This window comes from Neltuma alba, unplaced genomic scaffold, assembly GCF_004799145.2.
Source record: "Neltuma alba isolate B1F8T4 unplaced genomic scaffold, ASM479914v2 tig00012640_pilon, whole genome shotgun sequence".
Lineage (NCBI taxonomy): Eukaryota > Viridiplantae > Streptophyta > Magnoliopsida > Fabales > Fabaceae > Neltuma > Neltuma alba.
In genome coordinates, this window is record NW_021637077.1 from 147,456 (window position 1) to 166,594 (window position 19,139).

The following is a 19,139-nucleotide window of genomic DNA, read 5'->3' on the forward strand; positions in this document are numbered from 1 at the left end:
CTTGTTCTTCAATTTGAAAAGCTTCTTCTTGTTACGAGGCCCGCCATTTTTATCAGTAAACAAACAACATCGCTGCATGAGGGCGTGTTTACACGTGGGCAGTGCTACCTCTTTTTGGCTGCCACGCTATCGGTCTGCTTACTAGCCCGCGTTGCGGCGCACAAAATATTACCTTTTTTGTCCTCAATATAAGATATATTTAACTGGTTTGATTATATTAAGAAAGATAGGTAAGTTAGTTAATTATAAGAAAAATGATACATTTTTTCTAAAATACCATAATCATTTTTTTTAATAACCCATCTCTTTTTTCTATTTGATTATGATTAAGGGAATATCCATATGGATAATTTAGAGAAAATTGATAAATATGAGAAATAGGTATTATATTTAAGATCAAAATTAACTCAAAAATTGAGTCTTATATTAAGTATCGGAGGAGTACCACATTTCATGCTCATTTTTTCAATATATATTCCCTACATTGTTTAATCTTAATTTTTGTTTTCTAAGTCAATGTTTTTAATTGATAACTAATGACTACTTCTGCTTTATATTTGTTTTGCTTTGTATTTTACGTTTAGTATTTATTAAAGGATTAAGGTTGAATTTTGTCTTGAATTTTTTTTTTTTTAAAGCTACCAGTATTCGAAAGTTTTTGCAAGCATGGTAGTGCCACGTTAGTCATACTTAATTTTAGATAATGGTTAAGGTAACATTGCTATGTTTTGGTGGCTTTCAGAGTGACATTATTCTTAAAAAAGACAAAATTTTCGGATACTACAGCTCTTGAGTAAATATTTTTCGGGCAAAACTGCATATTAACTTTTTATTAAAATAAGAATATTAAAGGCATAAAGATTAAAAATTTTAAATTTAAAAATCTAGATCTTATTTGAAAGATGATCATGCAATATTATTTTTAAAATGACTATAGAATCCAAATCCTCAAATATACTCCCTCCGTTCCTTATTATAAGAGACATTTGATACTAATGGCATGTTCCTATATATAAGAGACACTTAAAAGTTGTCTCTACTTTTTTGTGTTGATTTCCTATTTTACCCATATTTATTGTCTCCAACTCACACTCTCTCTCCCTCCCACTTCTCTTTCTTTCAATAATTTAATTGTTCTATCTCATGCTCTCTCTCCTTATTAATGAGGGTATTTTTGGAAAAAAAATTATATTTTTACATATTGATTGTTCTTAACTAATTTTACCTGCTTTTTTGATCAACGTAATTCGGTTATTCGTCTCTTATAATAAGGAACGGAGGGAGTAATATTTTATAATATAGTCTGACCTTTTTTCTGGCTGAATTTGATTTTCAAATATTAGCGATATGTGTGTGTGTATATATATATATATATATATATATATATATTAGAGGCTTTAAGTTTTTTTTTTTTGGCTATCTATTTTTTCATCCTCGAAATGGATATACATTATACTCTTTCTTAATATAGAGCAGGACTCATTTCATATGTTTTTTTTTTAAATTAATACTTTCTTAATAATAATTAAGAGAAAGAAGGAAAGTTAAGAAAGATATTTGGAGTATTTTAAAAATATATATTATATTAAGTAATTTAATTAACATTTTTAACTTATTTAAATTAGTTAATTGGATTTTAAATTAAGACTAAAAAAGCACATAAATAAAATATTGTGAAATAATAAATTTATTATTAATTTTATATGTTATAAATTGCTTTCGGGATGAGTAATGACGTTGAAGACTGCCTCCCGTTGTAGACAGTCCTCGTCTCTCCTCCGTTTCCCTCCTCTGTCTATTCCTGCGCCTGTCGAATCCAAGAGTTCACACATAAGCCTACACGCCAAGAAAACAAAACCATTGGTGCTCCTTCTAGAACTTGCAGTTCCATTAGCTCCTCGCCGGCCGTGGTGCCTGTAAGAAAAACAGGGTGCTGAATTTGATGATAGTTTTCCGTGTTTCTCTGTTCTCTCTCCCCATTTGTACCAAACAAGTCTTGATTTTCATTGGTTTCTAAGGCTAGCGCAGATACCCGATCCTAGCTGTTCTTCAGGAAGCTCCATGGCTACTGTGGGCGAAAGCTCTTCGGCTGCGGCGACATCCAAGCCAGTGGTGGTTAGGGTCAAACGGAAATCCTCTCAGTCACCAGTTGACGCTTTCTGTAAGCTACTGTTTCTTTTTAATTTCTACTTCTCGTTATGGATGGTGTTCGTAAAACCAAAAAACAATTGTATATAGATGCTAGAATTCATTGTTCCTTTCAGTCACCAATTGACGCTTTCTGTAAGCTACCGTTTCTTTTTAATTTCTGCTTCTGGTTATGGATGATGTTCGTAAAACAAAAAGAACAATTGTATGTAGATGCTAGAATTCATTGTCGAACCATTGCCCGGCTGACCTTTACAAAAATGTGGCACCATGATTTGAGTGGGGGCAGAAGGGGATTGTTTCAGACTGATCCGCCTTACTAATTTCAGCGATGATAATGGAATCTGGTTTTTCGGGTGACAATGTAGGGCTGGAAATCAGTGAGAGGCCATTGAAGCGCCCTCTGGTGGATTTTGCGAATCTATCTATCTCAGATAACGCCACTCAGAAGGGTATGTTACTTATCTCGGACCAATTGGTGTGTGGTCTGATTTTGTAGATTCCATATTTTTTCTTGCTCTGTTGGTTGTGACAATTTATTTTGAACTTATGAAGTTCAAAATTTTACAAAGCCACACGCTTAACTTTCATAGAAGTGAAACGTTAGTACACCATCAATCGGAACATTTTTTTTCTCATGCGATAGGTGTATAGGAAAAGGTGAAATACATTCCACCCTAAGGTTTATCCTTATTGCAAATTCAGGATTCAGGATATGAGGTCTAAAACCAATTAATAAACCCCCTCAGACTTTAACTTAGGTTGAAAGGCTGAAACCAAATTGAAACCACGAATTCCAAATCTTGGTGGTTAAATCCTTTAATCCCAAAGTCAGAACCTAAATCACCATGCGTTGGTGAAACCGAACTACAATTGAGCAAAGAAAAATGAATTGCAATTTAAGCAAAATTATAATTAAACCCACACTATAAAATTGATATTGATGGCTTATAAATTAACTAAATAGAAAATATACCTATACTTTGTACCTTGGCCCCTCCCTAGTGTTAGGCTCAAGTTACCGGCTTGCATCTTTGAAACTATTAGGAGATCTGTGCCATGTCCTTCTTTCCACATCCTTGAGCGAAGGAATTTTTCTTGGGAACAAAGATCATTGTGTTTGTTATTGAGATCCAATCAATAGAGATTTTTCTTACACAGTTAATTCGCTTTGTCAGTGAGCCATTAATTTCAATTCCGTCTAGTTTTGGTTCTATTCCACATTCTTTAAGTACTTTTTCCCTATAAATTTTTTGTTCAATTTTGGAAATAAACAAACATTTTAGCTACATAGAAAAGGAGTGCTGGAGTGTTTTGTATTGAAGATGGATTTATCTGTATGAGTGCCTGACTCCTGATATCATGGTTTTTGTTTCTATCAGAGGAATTGAATTCCAAGAAGGTTTTTGTTCAGCATGTGGAGACAATAAGCATCCCTGAGGTCACCTTTGATGTTGTGCACTTTTTCGTGGTCAGTATGGCTAGATGGTGCTCACCATTCCTCTCTTTGATATTGTATCATGATGTGTGACTTTTTATAACACATCATGATGCAGTGAACTTGTTATCAAAGTGTCTTATTAAGTGTTTTTCTAGGACTCTGGTTCTAGTGGTGCATCTGATTGTAAATCAAAAATTGTGGAACGGAAAGAGTTATTGAAGAAGGACAATGTAAGAACTATCTTCTTTCCCTCCCTCCCTCATTTGCAATCTCACATATAATTGCATTTTCATGAATAGAGACGCCAGACCCTACTCTCTGCAAAGAACCAGCCTTTGCAAACCGTGCTTCTCAGTGCTACTTATATGACTTTTATGTTTTGTTATTTCTAATTTATTATCTGCAGAAACAAGACCAGCTGTTGCTTAAAGCTAAAGAAAAGCATGAGGTTTGTCACATGACCCAAATTACCTATATACATCTTCCCGGGACAGTATATTGAAATATCTTCTGTGGACATGTCTTGCTTTTTCCCTTTTTTTGTTCCCAAGATGTCTATATGTTGTACCTTCCAACTTTTAGGCCCCTTTCTGAACTCAGTTTGATGATATTGTTGGTATGGAACTGTTCCTTTGTTCTGGTTCTTTTTGTTTTTTGTTGTTTTACTGGCAAACTTCTCTCATGTTGGTTTTCCTATTCGTGCAAGTTGCATTTTAACTAAATTGTCACGTGTCCTTTTACTTCCCGTCACAGCCTGATTGTCACTGATCTATGTTGAGGCAAGTTCAATATCTGTGCTTGTATGTGTGATTCCTGAAAAGCATATATATATAGAGCTAGAAAAGAAAAACTGTTGTCCAAGATGATAAGAGAGGCCAAACGTCAGCTCCCTGTTAACTCCATATTCTTGATATCATATCATTAACCCGCATTTTAGGTTTGATATCATTCAAAACTCCTTAAATATATGTTACAAGCCTAGGGTGTTTCGTGAAATCTAGATTTGACTGCTTTGGTTGCTTATTGATCGTTATATATTAGCATCATGATGTTTTCTTTTTCCCATGGTATGTGTGCTTGTGAATTTGTAATGTGAGTATAATTTCTCTGAAAATACACATACTCTTCTGGAATACGCCTTTTCTGTTGTTTGGTGTGTTTTAATTTTCTGGTAAAAAAAAATGCTTTAATTTGATTATAATAATTGAGCTGTTGGTAACCCCCCCGGGGGGGAAATGTGGAGGGATATCTTGGTAAACTCACTTAAATGCGTTTGTTCAGTGTATGTCACTCGCGATTATTTGTTTTTCTACGTAGCAAATCTAATGGTGGTTTCCAATGACTTTTTGCAATCTATGTGTTGAACAGATGTATAAAAATAAAACTAAGGAAAAACAATTGACTGATCATTCTATAAGTAATGATGAACTGATGATATCATCACAAGTCATCCTCAAGCACCTCTATCTGTTTCAAATTCCGCTTCTTTCCCTGCACATGTTGCCCCGCTTCCCTATTTCTTCACTTTATTTCTCTCTTTTCCCGCCGGTGGAACATGAAAGACAATAGAACAGGCAAGAAGTTACATCGCATCAAGTAGACTGTCTCAGGATCTGAAGCTGAATATAGTTTCTAGCCTGTTTAACATGATGTTCTTAAATTCCTGGAAAACACTATAATAGGCAACTATACTTTGATACTTAAGAAAGGCAATAGATGCCACTCAAAAAAAAAAAAAAAAAAAAGGGAAAGGCAATAGATGATTACTAGTACACAAGTTCATATTTCAAGGGGAAAAAAAGTATGATATTGATCTTTGGATCATATATTAACATGTTGCATATGAGATGAAATGCTTTTGATGCCCCTTTTTGCAAACTTGATATGTTGCTTTTATTTTCCCTCTAGTCTACTGCAAAAAATGCCCGATTTGAACAAATATGGAAGAGCAGGAGGGGAAACAAGGAATCAGTGCATGCCAAAGCATTACAAGAAATATGCCACTTCTATGATGTTGTTCGTGTTGATGAAGAGAAAAATAACAAGGCACAGCAAGAGTATGTCCAAGGAGTCAAATTTTTTTTTGGTTCGAACAATTATCAACAACAACAAGCCTTATCCCACTAGGTGGAGTCAGCTACATGAATCACACGACGCCATCGTGCTCTGTCAACAACCCAGTCCTTAGATATGTTGTTGACTAAGAGGTCTCATTCAATGACCTCATTAAGCGTTTTTCTTGGTCTTTTTCTGTTTCTTTTTATGGGACTCCATCTTGTCTGATCCACCCTCCTCACCGAGGCCTCCAATGGCCTTCTCTGCACATGTCCAAACCATCTTAAGCAATTTTCAACCATTTTCTCTTGGATAGGTGCCACACCGACTCTTGCTCTGATATTTTCATTTCGAATCCTATCTTTTCTTGTATGACCACACATCCATCTCAACATCTTCATTTCTGCTACCCCAACTTTGTGCTCTTGTTTTCACTTTATTGCCCAACATTCACTACCATACAATATAGCTGGTCTTATAGCAGTCCAATAAAATTTTCTTTTAAGTTTCTCAGGTACCTTCTTATCACAAATAACTTTGGTAGCTTTCCTCCACTTTAACCAACCAGTTTGTATTCTATGAGAAACGTTTCCATCAATTTCCCCATCCTCCTGTATAATGGATCCTAGGTATTTAAATTTGGATACTTGAGGAATGATTTGCTCCCCCATCTTCACCTCCAAATCCCCATTGCCTTGCCTCCTCCCAAAATCACAATGCATATATTTTGTTTTGTTTCTGCTCAAGCAGAAACCTTTCGACTTCAAAGTTCTTCTCCATAACTCCAATCTAGTGTTAATCTCTTCTTTTGATTCCGCCATGAAAACTATATCATCCGCGAAAAGCATGGACTTGGGGATTCTTTCTTGAATAGGTTCAGTTAGAACATCCAAAACAATGTTGAACAAGTACGGACTCAAAGAGGATCCCTGATGTAGACCAATCTGAATAGGAAAGTCTTTTGTCTCACCTCCAAGCGTCCTTACACTGGTAGTTACCTCCTCATACGTATCTTGTATGGCTTTGATATAAGCAACCCATACACCTTTCTTTTCTAAAGCCTTCCACATTACTTCTCTTGGCACACGATCATAAGCCTTTTCTAGTTCAATAAAAACCATATGTAAATCCCTTCTTTTACTTCTATATCTTTCCAATAACCCTCTTAGTAAATAGATTACTTCTGATGTGGATCTCTCTGGTATAAATCCAAATTGGTTTTCTGAAATAGAAGTCTCCAGCCTCAATCTATATTCCATTACTTTTTCCCACAACTTCATTGTATGACTTATAAGTTTTATCCCTCTGTAGCTTGCACAATTTTGAATGTCTCCTTTATTTTTGTAAATAGGAGCTAAAATGCTTCTCCTCCAATCATCCGGCATATTCTTAGAACGTAAAATTTCATTAAAAAATTTGGTTAGCCACATCTCACCCTCATCTCCCAAACATTTCCAAACTTCAATAGGGATACCATCAGGCCCAACGGCTTTTCTATTGTCCATTTTCTTGAGAGTTACCTTAACCTCTCCAATACAGATCCTGCGGTAGAAAGCCAAATTCCGATCATCTTGGTTCGGACAATTATCACATGAAACAATTTTACGCTCTAAGAATATACCGGATGATTTTGGACAATTATCACATGAAACAATTTTTCCTGTGATTTTGCAGACATCTGCCGGTGGAGGACCAAAGACTTTTGCATAGTTACCTCCCTTTACTAAAAGAGTTTATTCCTGATGCTGCTGCGGAGATTGAATCTGACATGCGTGCTCATTATGAACAAGGTTGTTATTGGCTGCTAACTACCATAAAATTGTTACCTACCTTTCTTCCTTCAATTTAAGTTGCGCTGCTATGTAAATAGATGGAATGAGTGGATCTCTTTGCTTTGGCAAACGGTATCATCCATCATCCAATAGATCAATACTATCTCTATCGATTGACACATCCCATTACTATTTTCAACAGTGGATTATTAATGTTGCTGACTTCTTTCATACCAATGTGTTTTGATTGGATCGTGATGTCCACTTTTAAATGAAATATACAGATGATTACGTTTATGATATTTACGCTGTGAACAAGGAGACGGACATCACTGTTGAAGATACGTCATATTCTTATCCTCTGTGAGTGTTTTCTGTATATAAATGTTTAATCAATTACATTCTATATTCGTTCTTACTTGACACCATTTTGCATATTTGAATCAGAGTTCAAGTTGATGAAGAGGATTATTATGATGGGCCTGAAGAGTCAGATTATGAAAGTGATGACTCAAATGGTACTTACCAGGATCTCGCTTTTCTATCTTGCCAGGACTAAACCACTTAGTTGACCGTGTTTTCAAATTTGGTTATTTATAGCTGAAAACAATCCATTGAATGATTATCCGGACGAGATATCTGAAGAGGAAGATGAAGGAAATGAAGCCTCCAATAATGATTCAGATGAACGTGAAAGCAAGAACGCTAGTGATGAATCATCAGAGGAGGATTTTCGTCACATTTTTTCCAAAGATGATGAGTACTTTAATGATCAGTTTGATGCAGGCAACCACGGTGACGAAAATTTGAGGTGGTCTTGTCGATAAGTTTGCTTTAGCTCCACATTTTTTGGGACATCCAAGCGGTTGTCCGGTCCGGGACAATGTAACAGTAAAGTACATCAAAATTGGTATTCATGGACGTGCCTGTAAATTGTAGAGGAACAGATTTAGAGCGTGTCCCGGTTGGAGGTATCATAAGTGTAGACTAAGACAAATTCCCTCTCATATTTTTCTTGTATTCTGTAAATTATGTAAATTATGATACTGCTTATAATTTCCTATTGAGTCCTAACACAACAAAGGAAATGCGCATGATTTACTATTTTCAGAAAGTTCTACTTTTTTATTTTCACCTAGTCAAATGACTCATGAGCTATTGTTTGTTACTCTCCCGTATGGGATAATTCACTCTTAAATATTATTAAAAAATACAATAAATATCTGCTTATAATGATAAAATAAGAATCATGTCATGTATTGTAACTATATTTCCACATATCTCTAAGAAGATGCCTTGAACTTCATATTTAGCATATATCATAACATCTTTCCGATGCCACTCATGACAAGCGAATGATTCTTATTTTATCATTATCAAAATACTACCCACAGACAATTCATCTGACAAAAAACCTTCACGTCTCTAATCACATCGTGCGTTTTTACTGTATTTTCACATTTGTCATAAACTTAATAGCCTCTAATCCCAAAATAATTTCTTGTGAAGCATCTTTATCTTCAAGCCATGATTGCATGCTACCCAGAAAGCATGTCTCGGATGACGTCATGCATCGTGACTGTGTTCTTATGTTTCATATTTTCAAATGCAAGTATGTCTCAAACTTCATGTGATATTTCTTATTAACTCCACGTATATCATCGTCGAATTCACCTAAAAGTCCTTTTTCAGTTTTAAAAAAATAATAAACTCACCTTTAGGTTATCCTATACTATTTTTCCAACCCCACGCATGCCAAGCAATGATACTGACTTTATCAGTCTCGAAATCAGTAGAGTGAAGGCATTTTGGAGCTTTTATTTAGCTCGACAAATAACCCAGACTAAAACCTCTTGATCCCGATCCTCCTTTGCCACTTCAACATCTGTTTTCATCGCGTGTAATGGGGATTTCCAAAGCTTCAATTGCTCTCTCTTTCACTCTCTCGAGAATCCGCTTCCACTCACAAACCCTAGTCTTCCCGTTAATATTGTTCCCATGCTATTTGGAGGTCCAGCCTCCGTTCGGGTAATTGCTTATACACTATTTCTGTACGAAAACTAAAAGATTGACTTTCATTCAATTAGGGGAGGGTCGAGCCAAGTTTCTTCTCCAGGCCACACAACTGTTACAATTGCAAGCTGCTTTATGTTTCTTTCTTTCTTTCTTTCTTTTCCTTTTTTAAGGTCTAATATAATCTTTTTTTCCTTTTAAATTTGTCCTTATTTTATTTTTGACCATAAGTTTTGATTCTCAAAAGCAAACTAGTCCAAATTTTAATTTGAATTTATTTCATCATTTAATGCCTTTTTATTTTTATTCTGAATTAATGATTTATCTTTCTTGTCTTTTTTTTTAATTTATTCTCCCTCATTTTTTCTACTCATTCTCTGTCTCTCTCTTCATAAACAAAGATATTTAGGAAAATAAATGTGGAACTCGTTCAAGCATGGGGTAGCGTTGTCGTTAAGGCAGTTTTAACTGTGGAAGCTTTTGTTATTACTCGTTGACCTTTGGTAAAAAAATGTTTTAAATTTAAACTAAATGAATTTTATTTCTCCCATCATTTGTAAACTGAAGCAAAAGAAAAAATCATGAAATTAAATTAAATCTGAGCTAACAACGTGTATTAGGGGTTCAAAAGTTTTATTGCTCTATGTATTTAAAAGAAAAACAAAAACAAAAAGCGGTTGCTTTTTTTCCGTCAAAAAAGGTATAAACATTGTATTTGTGGGCCGCATCTGATCCATTTTGGGAGTCGCCGACTAAACTAGACAGGTACTTATGACCAAAAAAAAAACTAGACAGGTACTGGGAAACCGCCTTAATATGGGCTGGGCTGTCAATAAGGCCCACACTTTTCCAACCCTAGAGGACATGAGTGACGGGCCTCCCAATATCTTGACCAGGAAGCAAGAGTCAAGACCACCGTATATCACATATCTTCCTCGTCCACTACCAACCTCATCGAAGACAAACAATAATTATACTAGTACAAAAAGGGTTTAAGGCGAGGGGCTCTCATCAGTTCTGCTGGAATCAAAACGGCAGGAACGATATCTAGGGTTACGCTCAACTCTTTTTGCTGCGGACAGCCCTTCTCGTCCTACCTCCGTCTCCGATTTCGAAAACCATGGAATCACCTATTAACGACCCTGCTGTTGACGGAGAAAGCAACGATGCGAGGTCCTTTGGCCACAGAGAAGAGGAGGAGGATAAGTCTCAGCCTCTTACCGGTGATGGGGCGAGTCCCGGGTAGGTCCTTATCTTACTCGCCTCTTTATTCCTTCTTTTGTATACATGTAGGTTTCTCGTTCTTTTTGGTTTCTAAGAAAGCTTGAAACTAGAATCTGAGGGCGCTCAGCTTGTGACGAACTAGTTTCTTGAATATAGAGAACTGTAGCATTGCAGGGAAAGAAAATAGTTTTATCTTTTATCGTTTTGCTTCAAGATGGTATCTTTTTCCTTGCACCCGGGTCTATCCTTGCTGTTGTAACTTTTTCTGATAGTGTTCTGAATTTCTTAGATTTGATTCTAATTACACTCAAACCCCAATTGCAGAAAGATATTTATAGGTGGTTTAGCGAGAGAAACGACAATTGGTTAGTTCTATGTCTTATCGGTAGCCAATTCCTCTTCTTGTGGAAAGTAGTGTTTGTGTATTAGTTTCTTACCCCCGGTTCTTGGGATTATGTTTTGTCGCGCAGCTCAATTTGTTAAGCACTTTGGTAAATATGGCGAGATCACGGACTCTGTAATAATGAAGGACAGGAAGACTGGGCAACCGCGTGGATTTGGTTTTATAACTTATGCAGATCCCTCTGTGGTAGATAAGGTCATCGAGGATACTCATGTTATCAATGGCAAACAAGTAAGAGCCGTACTCGATATTTGACTTGGGATGTGGCTTTTCTCTCTTAGCACACGCCGGTTTTAATTAATCTTATGGGATCTTATAGGTGGAAATTAAACGTACAATACCAAGAGGAGCTGTTGGCTCCAAGGATTTCAGGACAAAGAAAATTTTTGTGGGTGGAATTCCCTCAACCGTGACTGAAGGTAGGCTGTCTTTGAACAGCTTGTTGGTTTTATTTATACTGCACAAGGGGGCGTGGACCTAGGCATAGGGCATGACATTGTATATGGGTGTAAAATCATATCAATAGGTTAATATTGGTATTAGCAATTGTGAAATAATCAATGAACTTATGAAAAGCCACCTAAAGTGTGTCTCATATATTTTACTAAGTGTCAGAATGGGGTTACTGGGCCTCTTTCTTGTCATATTAGTAGTTCATATTTGATGGGAAACTAGTATCCGATTTTGGACTGCAATTTGTGCAGATGAGTTTAGAGACTTCTTTACTCACTATGGAGAGGTCAAAGATCACCAAATAATGCGAGATCATTCCACCAATCGTTCACGTGGCTTTGGGTTTATTACTTTTGACTCTGAGGAAGCTGTTGAAGATCTCCTGGCTAAGGGGAACAAAATAGAGTTTGCTGGGGCTCAGGTAAGGACGTTTAGAGAATATGTCTTATGTTTGCATTAACTGCGTTATGCTCAACATATTTTTCACTGACTTTGTGGGCTAATGTACTTCGACCTCACTGCTAAGTTTACTTTTTTGGGCCGATATCTCACTTGTATATTTAATTGGATTTATGTGGACAAATGCATGCATCTGCAATTATGATAGTTGATTTGCTTGGAGGCTGTTTTATCCAAAGAAAAAACAACAAAAAATAAAGAAAGCCTTGTAGAGCATTGTAACCCGTGAGCCCTCCAATTGTTTAGCTGTTACAGACAAAATTATGTTGATAAATTAGCTGATGTAATGATTTAGGTCAGCAAGGGGATTAAGATTTACGCGTTTATCATACTATAAATTATGGCTCTAGGGTCACTTGTGGGAACTGTGAAAGAATAACTACTTGGTTATTGAGCCCCCTATGTTGTTTGGGTCGCAATATAGTTTAGGCTACTTCATGTCCAAATATTTTTTTGTTATGAATCGCTTTTTTTTTTTCCAGTTATGTATTATGAATCACTTTTTTAAGTGGCATTTATTTGAACATTGGTCCTGGGAACCACCGGCTTAAATTTCATTAGATCAGCCATATTTGAACCGAGGTTAAACCCAATAGAGTGTGCAGTAGAGCAGATTCTTTTCCAAATTCCTTTTGGAGTGGCAGTATTGTTGTTTAGCGGATGTTTTTGTGTTTCCATTTAATAAAATTGGCATCTGATGTTTGCTTTATCTAGTGAGCTTCATCTATTAACTTGCTGTTCCCCCAGCTAATCAATCCTGTGACTTGAAACTCAGTTATTTTTTTGTCTAAATGTTTGATCCGTAATGGGTTCAGGCCAAGACAATCTTATCACGATTCATTATGACTTAACATTTAACATCATTTTGATTGATGTGAAAATGTGGGGGAAAACTATTTCGTTCATTGAAGTTTTCTGTTAGATTCGATGTCAATAATCAATGGGTATGCTAACATTGCATATATCTCTTCTTTATAGGTGGAAATAAAGAAGGCTGAGCCAAAGAAACCAAACCCACCGCCGGCCTCCTCCAAGCGCTATAATGAGTCAAGATCTTCATTTGGTGGTGGGTACGGAGATGCTTATGATGGATTTGGTGGTGGCTTTGGTGTTGGGGGATATAGGTCAAGTGGTGTCTATGGTGGTAGGGGTGGTTCCTATGGTGGCTATGGTGGTGAATTTGGTGGGTATGGAGGATATGCTGGGGCTATGGGACCTTATAGAGGAGATCCCACCCTTGGGTACTCCGGTCGATATGGAGGCGGGTTTAGCAGAGGTTATGACCTTGGAGGATATGGTGGACCTAGTGATAGTTATGGGGGATACGGTGGTGTTGGTTCTTCAGGTGTGCTTATGGAAGTGGCTATGATGCCAGCTTGGGGGCGGATATGGCAGTGGTGGCGGTGGTGGTGTTGGAGGTTCCTTTTATGGGAGTAGAGGTGGATATGGTGGTGCAGGGTCTGGTCGATACCATCCCTACGGAAGATAGAAGGTTAGCAAGCGAGGATTTATAGTCTAGGACTAAATATCATGTCTAGCAGCAAAGAAAATTTGTATTTTGTTGTGTTTGGTTCTTCAATTTGGCCGGCTACAAAATTTCTTTAGTAAAACCAAAAAGTGTCCACGACGTTTTCTTTGAACACCCATGATGATTAGCATGCTCGTTCTGGGCCAACTTTTACATGACCAAACAATCTCTTTTCCTCTTGGGTCCTCATTTGAAACAGGTGGTTGTACTAAATTTTATTCATCATAATCATTTGTTGTATCAAATGTAACTACTGCTTCCTTTCTTATTCGTTCAAGTGAAGTGATTTCTCCATGGGGCACAACCCCCTGCCTCCCCTTCCTTTTGTCCAGATTGGAAGCGTCCACTGTTGCATCCTCTGCTTGAAGCAGTAGTGCACCTTCGCGCTTCACCAGATATGCGCTGTATGATTTGATTGTTTGGCAGCTTCAGGTGCTGAAATAAATCGTGTTAGAAGTCGGAACGGTGCAATTTGTTGTCCTCGTTACATTCATCTTATTGATTTTTACACCTGGGAGGTTATTTGGAGAGTCTAGTGTTCTAAAGAGTTAAGCAAGTTAATTTTTCACTTTGTTAAACATTGGTTCTGTTCCGTCATTCAATAATTATTTTTCAATCAATTTAACAATTCCACATCTAAATAAATATTATGTAAAACTATTACATAAAAAAATTAAATTAAAGCGTGGTTAATTATCCGGCTCACTTGATAATGAGCCTTTTCCAGCGGGTAGGTTTTATCATTTTCAGTTTTTGACCAACGATGGCACAATTTGTCTGTCCTTGTGAAAAATCTTGCTTTTAGCCTTTCGGAGCCAATTAAAGACTGAATCAACTGGTAAAAATGATATTTATACACGTGTACTCTGAAGCCTGCTCGAATGTTGACGACAACTCAACGATTTTTTTTTTAAGTTAAAAAAAATCCGTTAGGAAATATGCCCACTCCTCTCCTGTCTTGCATTTTCCTTATTTCCTGTGTGATCCCACCATACAAAAAATCTTGAAATTTTTCTGGCTTGGCATTCACCTCTTGAAATCGTAGCTACAATTACGCGGATACCAGCTTGAACCGAGAATTGGCGTCAGGCAGGTGTCGTCGAACGGTCGTAGCAGCGGAAAACTTGGAGTAGCCGCAAAAAGGAAAATAGAAAAAAAAATTTTGGAGACCCCCGAAAATTGGAATCTCAAGGATGGCAATGCCAACCTGCGCCATCGGCCTCGGTCCTTACCAGAAGGTGTCCTTATACCTGAACTGTTGTGGAGTTTTCAATTTGTCCTACGTTTCCCTTCCAAATTCTTCTCTGGTTCCTCTGATTATTTATTTATCTATTTTAAATTTGCAGACAAGGTCGTTTGGGGTTTCGTGCAGGAAGAGAGACAGAGAACGAGAAAGAGATAAGAATCACCCGTACAAAGTTATCGAGATTACCCCTCCACCCAAGAGTCTGGGAATTCGTTGCTTTCCCCCTGTAAGGCCCCAACTCTTCTATTTTTATTTTAATTGAATTCAAAACCTTTAATCTTGAATAGAAAGTAAAACCATTTGCCGGGTTTGAATTGCTCAGCTTAGACGTAAAGGGTAATTTGGTAAGGCGAAGTTCAGAATTAGGAGTTCTTTATTAAAAAAAATACCTGAAGAATTAAGAGTTTAAATATAGTGAATATCACAGTGGATTGTTTTGGTTTGCCAGGGGAATGGGACTATAACAAGGGATAATACCGACAATGAAATTCTAGAGTCTATGCCCGATGAATCATTTTATTCCAGAAATTCACCGGTGTAATGGTTGGTAAAATGATCTTTCCCTCAACACAATCTAGGATCTAAATATCATGCGAGTTCCTTAATTGATAGGGTACTGGAACTGACATTTTGGCGTCATTGAGTCGGGGCAACATTTTCAAGTAGATATTCGTTAAGCTTCTTGACGTCTTTGAAGAAATCTTAAGCTAGACCCGTCGGAGTATGTTTTCTGTGGCTGTTTTTTGGCTTAAAGAGGTCACTAAAATGCTTTGATGTTGGAAAATTGAGCATCAATCTTTGGTGTTTCTGAATAAAAGAATTGGTGCACTTATGATCACGATCCGAAGCTTATTTATGCTGATAGCATTACTTTGTGAGAATGGAAGCCTGGGCTGATACCTGGTGATGATGAATGATCATATCCTCCACTTTTGTTCATCCAAATTTGTTTTATTGCAGTGTAATTGGCTGGCAATGTTGAGGACCTATATGAAGGCCAACAACCATCCTAGACTGTCCTGCTGATAAGTTAATAGCAATGCTTTCCATTAACAAATACAACTGGCTTTCCTTGGAAAGAAACACCTTCAGCTCAATGAACTTCTGTTAGAAACTAAAATGTGCCTAAGTCTAGATACATGGCTATTTCAGCCTCTACATTTTGCACCCTCATAGATGAATCAATATCACCAAGGATCCGTATTTGGTGCTCATCAGGTGCTCACTGTTCAAATGTAATTTGGACAGTCCAGATTTAATATTTTTAAATAATTATTTTAAAATAGAAAAAATTATATTTTCAAAGAATGATAGTTAAAAGATTATCTTTATTTTTTATCCTATACCTATTAAAATAATCATTTTAAAAAAATAAAATAAAATTCCAGATCCGATGAGCATTGGGTGCTCATTAATTTTGATGAGCACCCAATGCAAATCCATATCACCAATGATACAAATTATGAGGAGGTGGTAATTTTTGTACCAGTTTTCCTCTGACCTCACATCAGCTGCTGCATGTTGATAAGCACCCGTTGGTACAAGAGTAGAAGTCTCGCAACACCTTTTGCTCCTTTGATACACAAGAGTGGCTATCAAGGACTACTGAAAGAGAGTGAAAATGTCAAACAGATAATTATTTGTTTCCATGTGAGTTTCCTGATTTTACCAACAGCTAATACAATAAAGTACCTACCTCAATTTTTTAAGGGGATCATATGCACCAAGGCAAGAGGTATACTCATAATAAATTTAGAGAAGTTAATGAGGAAGCTGTATACAACGACAGAAGCATGCATGCCAATAATGAATAAGGTTGCCAATATGTGGGCAGTTTTATGATGCCATCAGTAATGTTTTGCTACACGCACTCTGTTGCATGAATTCCTCCCCCGGTTATTGACTTGTTGGTACCATGGAATCAACTCTAAAGGTCTCCGGTCTTAGTTGCGAAGGTTTAGATATGGGTAAGTTGCTAGTAGAAGCTAAAGTGTGAGTTAGATTATTTGAATTGGAGTATATATCAAATTGTTATGGAAACTACACTTTGGACAGTGAGAACCATCCACATGTTGGTTCTTATGGTGAGCCCTTGGCCGGCTTACCAGACAAGGATTGGCTGTTAATCATGATAGGCTTGTTTCTGCTTTGAGAGATATCCCTTCCTGTGAAAGGCTGCTTTAAAGGGAAGATTGCAGACCTTTGGCATGCTTTCTTAATATGGAGCTTTTCACAATTGAAACTTGAAGACGTGTGTTATATAGATCAGGCAGATATCGTGCTAACATGAAAACTTATGGCTGTGAGGTGTAGTCACTTCTAGGAAGCAGATAAGCGTATAATTGAAGACATTCCACATGTTGAAGCTCACTGTAGCTAAAAGCAAAGGAGAACAAGTTTTTGGTATATCTAATTTAATAATGTAAAGAATAAGGCTGTGATTGATTCATTGGATCTTGCTGTTTCCAAATCTCTAATAAGGGAATGGTAGACGGGCCCATATGAGATTAGGACTTGAAGCAAGTTATTCCGTCTCGTATATGTGGATGTCAGTTACCTTTGGGGTTCAGAAAAATTAGTGGTAGATTCTTTAGTTGAACCTTTTCTGCTACAGTTTGTTAAAATATAATTGATCACCTGTCATGTTGCCCATAATACTTTGCTAATTCAATTATGTAAACTAGTGTTCCAACACGTGAGAATGGAAACAAAAACATGCAACCTTTTCAACTGGCCATTCACAAAACAATGCATAATCTTATTGTTTTTTTCCCCTTATTTTCTTCCGAATGCAGAATTTGCAGTGTGGGGAGAGTGTAACAATAGAAGGGCATGCTTATACCATTTCAGCTGTGACACACCGGTACCAGCTTCGGAAGGGAAAATACGAACTGGGTGAGAAAAGACTTGATGTTTTGTCCACTGGGAGATACATATTGAATTTATATTTAGAAAACTTGTTAGAACAATCTTGATAAACGTATTTAATCAAGTACCTATCTGATAACAAGATGTATCGTTCTGATCCTGTGTATTTGTCTGGTAAATTAAAATCTACATTGCTGTTTGGCGAAATGAAAAGGCCTAGTTCTATATTGCTGTGTCCTGAACTTTGTTGGCTTCTATCCAGTTCATGGGACCTAACTAGTCAGTTTTTTTTTTTTTTTAAATAATCATTGCCTTGTAGTATTGTACCTATATGACTTATCAACTCCTTTGTAACGTGGTAAGTTGGAAATTCATGTTTGGGTTTTTCATGGTGTGGTACTTTACAACCCAAAGCCTGCACTTGAGGGGTACCTTTTGATTCAGAAAGGAGAAGGAACCCCCACGTGCAGCACAGGCAAGAATGGCAGAGTCCTTTTAAACGTAGGACCGACCTCAAGAATTGATATTGAGTATAATGGCACAACAATTTCATGAGCAATGTGCAGTTGTGGTGCCTAGTCTTGTCGGGTAGGTCGCTAATAATTAAGTCAAGGGGTTAAATTCAATCCCTCTAGTGCAAAGTGCACAAACATATGGGACAGATAAGGCTGCATTAGTGAGCTAGTTGTGACTGCCGATATGTTCCTCTCTTTAAGATTGATACTGTAAAGCACATAGCTTTATTATTCCCTGTTTTGAAGCAAGTCCGATTCTCATGAACTGCTCGTTTGTAACCTGTAGAGCTCGAATATAGGAACAGATCTTTCGCATGATCAAAAAACAATTGCTTCAAAACTTGGTATTTTTTATTTTAAGGGATAGGCACTGCCAGCTGAAGTTACGAATGGAACTGCACCTACCATGACGGGCTAGATTAGGTTTTTCATTCCATGAAACAACAGTAGCATCCTGTGGCCAGCTGTTTATCTTTAAGTGGAGGCTCCACGATGAGGGGATTGCTCATTATTATTAGCAGTAAATATCTAGTATATACCCACAAAAAAAAAAAAAACAGTAGCAAGCCAGGCTAGCTAGTTGTTTGGGAAAGTGAAAAAAAAAAACTTTTTTTGTTGGGTTTTTGGAGCTCAATTAAGAGGTTAGAAAGATTGAAATTGCAGTTATGGAGGATGGAGATGAACACGGTGGTAGAGGATGGAAAGGGGGAGAGAGCTAAGGGGATGATGAGAGGGTAGTGCACACTGAAAATGATGGGAGAAACATGTTTAGATGATTGGTGACATTAAAGTGGTCCCCACAAATTGCACGTTGTCTGAGGACCCACCTCACCACCACCATCATTTTCTGTTGAGGACCCCACATCCATTCATTCATGTACATACGTGGTACGTCTCCCTATTTATTTTTTGCATGATAATTCATCTCAGTGTGAGTCTCATATATTAATTAAATTTAAATTTAAATACACACATATGCCTTGTACGAAAAATTTCCTGCTTTCGTGTCCGAGT

The 19,139-nt window shown here is 37.0% G+C and overlaps 3 protein-coding genes across 3 annotated transcripts; all 3 read left to right on the forward strand.

The window, feature by feature from the left end:
- The first annotated feature begins 1,731 nt into the window (after window positions 1-1,731).
- LOC114729520 (RNA-directed DNA methylation 4-like) lies at window positions 1,732-8,530 on the forward strand. The gene is made up of 11 exons (XM_028916530.1): window positions 1,732-1,916; window positions 2,019-2,161; window positions 2,517-2,600; window positions 3,531-3,619; window positions 3,745-3,819; window positions 3,996-4,037; window positions 5,498-5,646; window positions 7,319-7,434; window positions 7,701-7,779; window positions 7,864-7,934; window positions 8,017-8,530. The coding sequence occupies exons 1-11, from the start codon at window positions 1,732-1,734 to the stop codon at window positions 8,241-8,243; spliced, it is 1,260 nt and encodes a 419-aa protein (XP_028772363.1). The 3' UTR covers window positions 8,244-8,530.
- Window positions 8,531-10,392: 1,862 nt separating this feature from the next.
- Window positions 10,393-13,760, forward strand: LOC114729508 (heterogeneous nuclear ribonucleoprotein 1-like). Its single transcript, XM_028916511.1, is given in 8 exon segments — window positions 10,393-10,671; window positions 10,978-11,018; window positions 11,124-11,287; window positions 11,376-11,475; window positions 11,761-11,930; window positions 12,947-13,313; window positions 13,316-13,336; window positions 13,339-13,760. Coding segments are annotated over 8 exon segments (1,104 nt in total). The 5' UTR covers window positions 10,393-10,549; the 3' UTR covers window positions 13,458-13,760.
- Window positions 13,761-14,475: 715 nt separating this feature from the next.
- Window positions 14,476-17,936, forward strand: LOC114729514 (uncharacterized). The gene is made up of 3 exons (XM_028916523.1): window positions 14,476-14,734; window positions 14,843-14,968; window positions 17,538-17,936. The coding sequence occupies exons 1-3, from the start codon at window positions 14,690-14,692 to the stop codon at window positions 17,715-17,717; spliced, it is 351 nt and encodes a 116-aa protein (XP_028772356.1). The 5' UTR covers window positions 14,476-14,689; the 3' UTR covers window positions 17,718-17,936.
- Window positions 17,937-19,139: the final 1,203 nt, after the last annotated feature.

Excerpts from the sequence above, each read along its gene's own strand:
- LOC114729520 (XM_028916530.1), top strand. The coding sequence starts at position 1,732 with ATGACGTTGAAGACTGCCTCCCGTTGTAGACAGTCCTCGTCTCTCCTC. Across the intron at positions 2,162-2,516 it reads GTCACCAGTTGACGCTTTCT|GGCTGGAAATCAGTGAGAGG; the intron begins GTAAGCTACTGT and ends GTGACAATGTAG. Across the intron at positions 7,935-8,016 it reads TGAAAGTGATGACTCAAATG|CTGAAAACAATCCATTGAAT; the intron begins GTACTTACCAGG and ends GGTTATTTATAG.
- LOC114729514 (XM_028916523.1), top strand. The coding sequence starts at position 14,690 with ATGGCAATGCCAACCTGCGCCATCGGCCTCGGTCCTTACCAGAAG. Across the intron at positions 14,735-14,842 it reads GCCTCGGTCCTTACCAGAAG|ACAAGGTCGTTTGGGGTTTC; the intron begins GTGTCCTTATAC and ends TTAAATTTGCAG. Across the intron at positions 14,969-17,537 it reads GAATTCGTTGCTTTCCCCCT|AATTTGCAGTGTGGGGAGAG; the intron begins GTAAGGCCCCAA and ends TTCCGAATGCAG.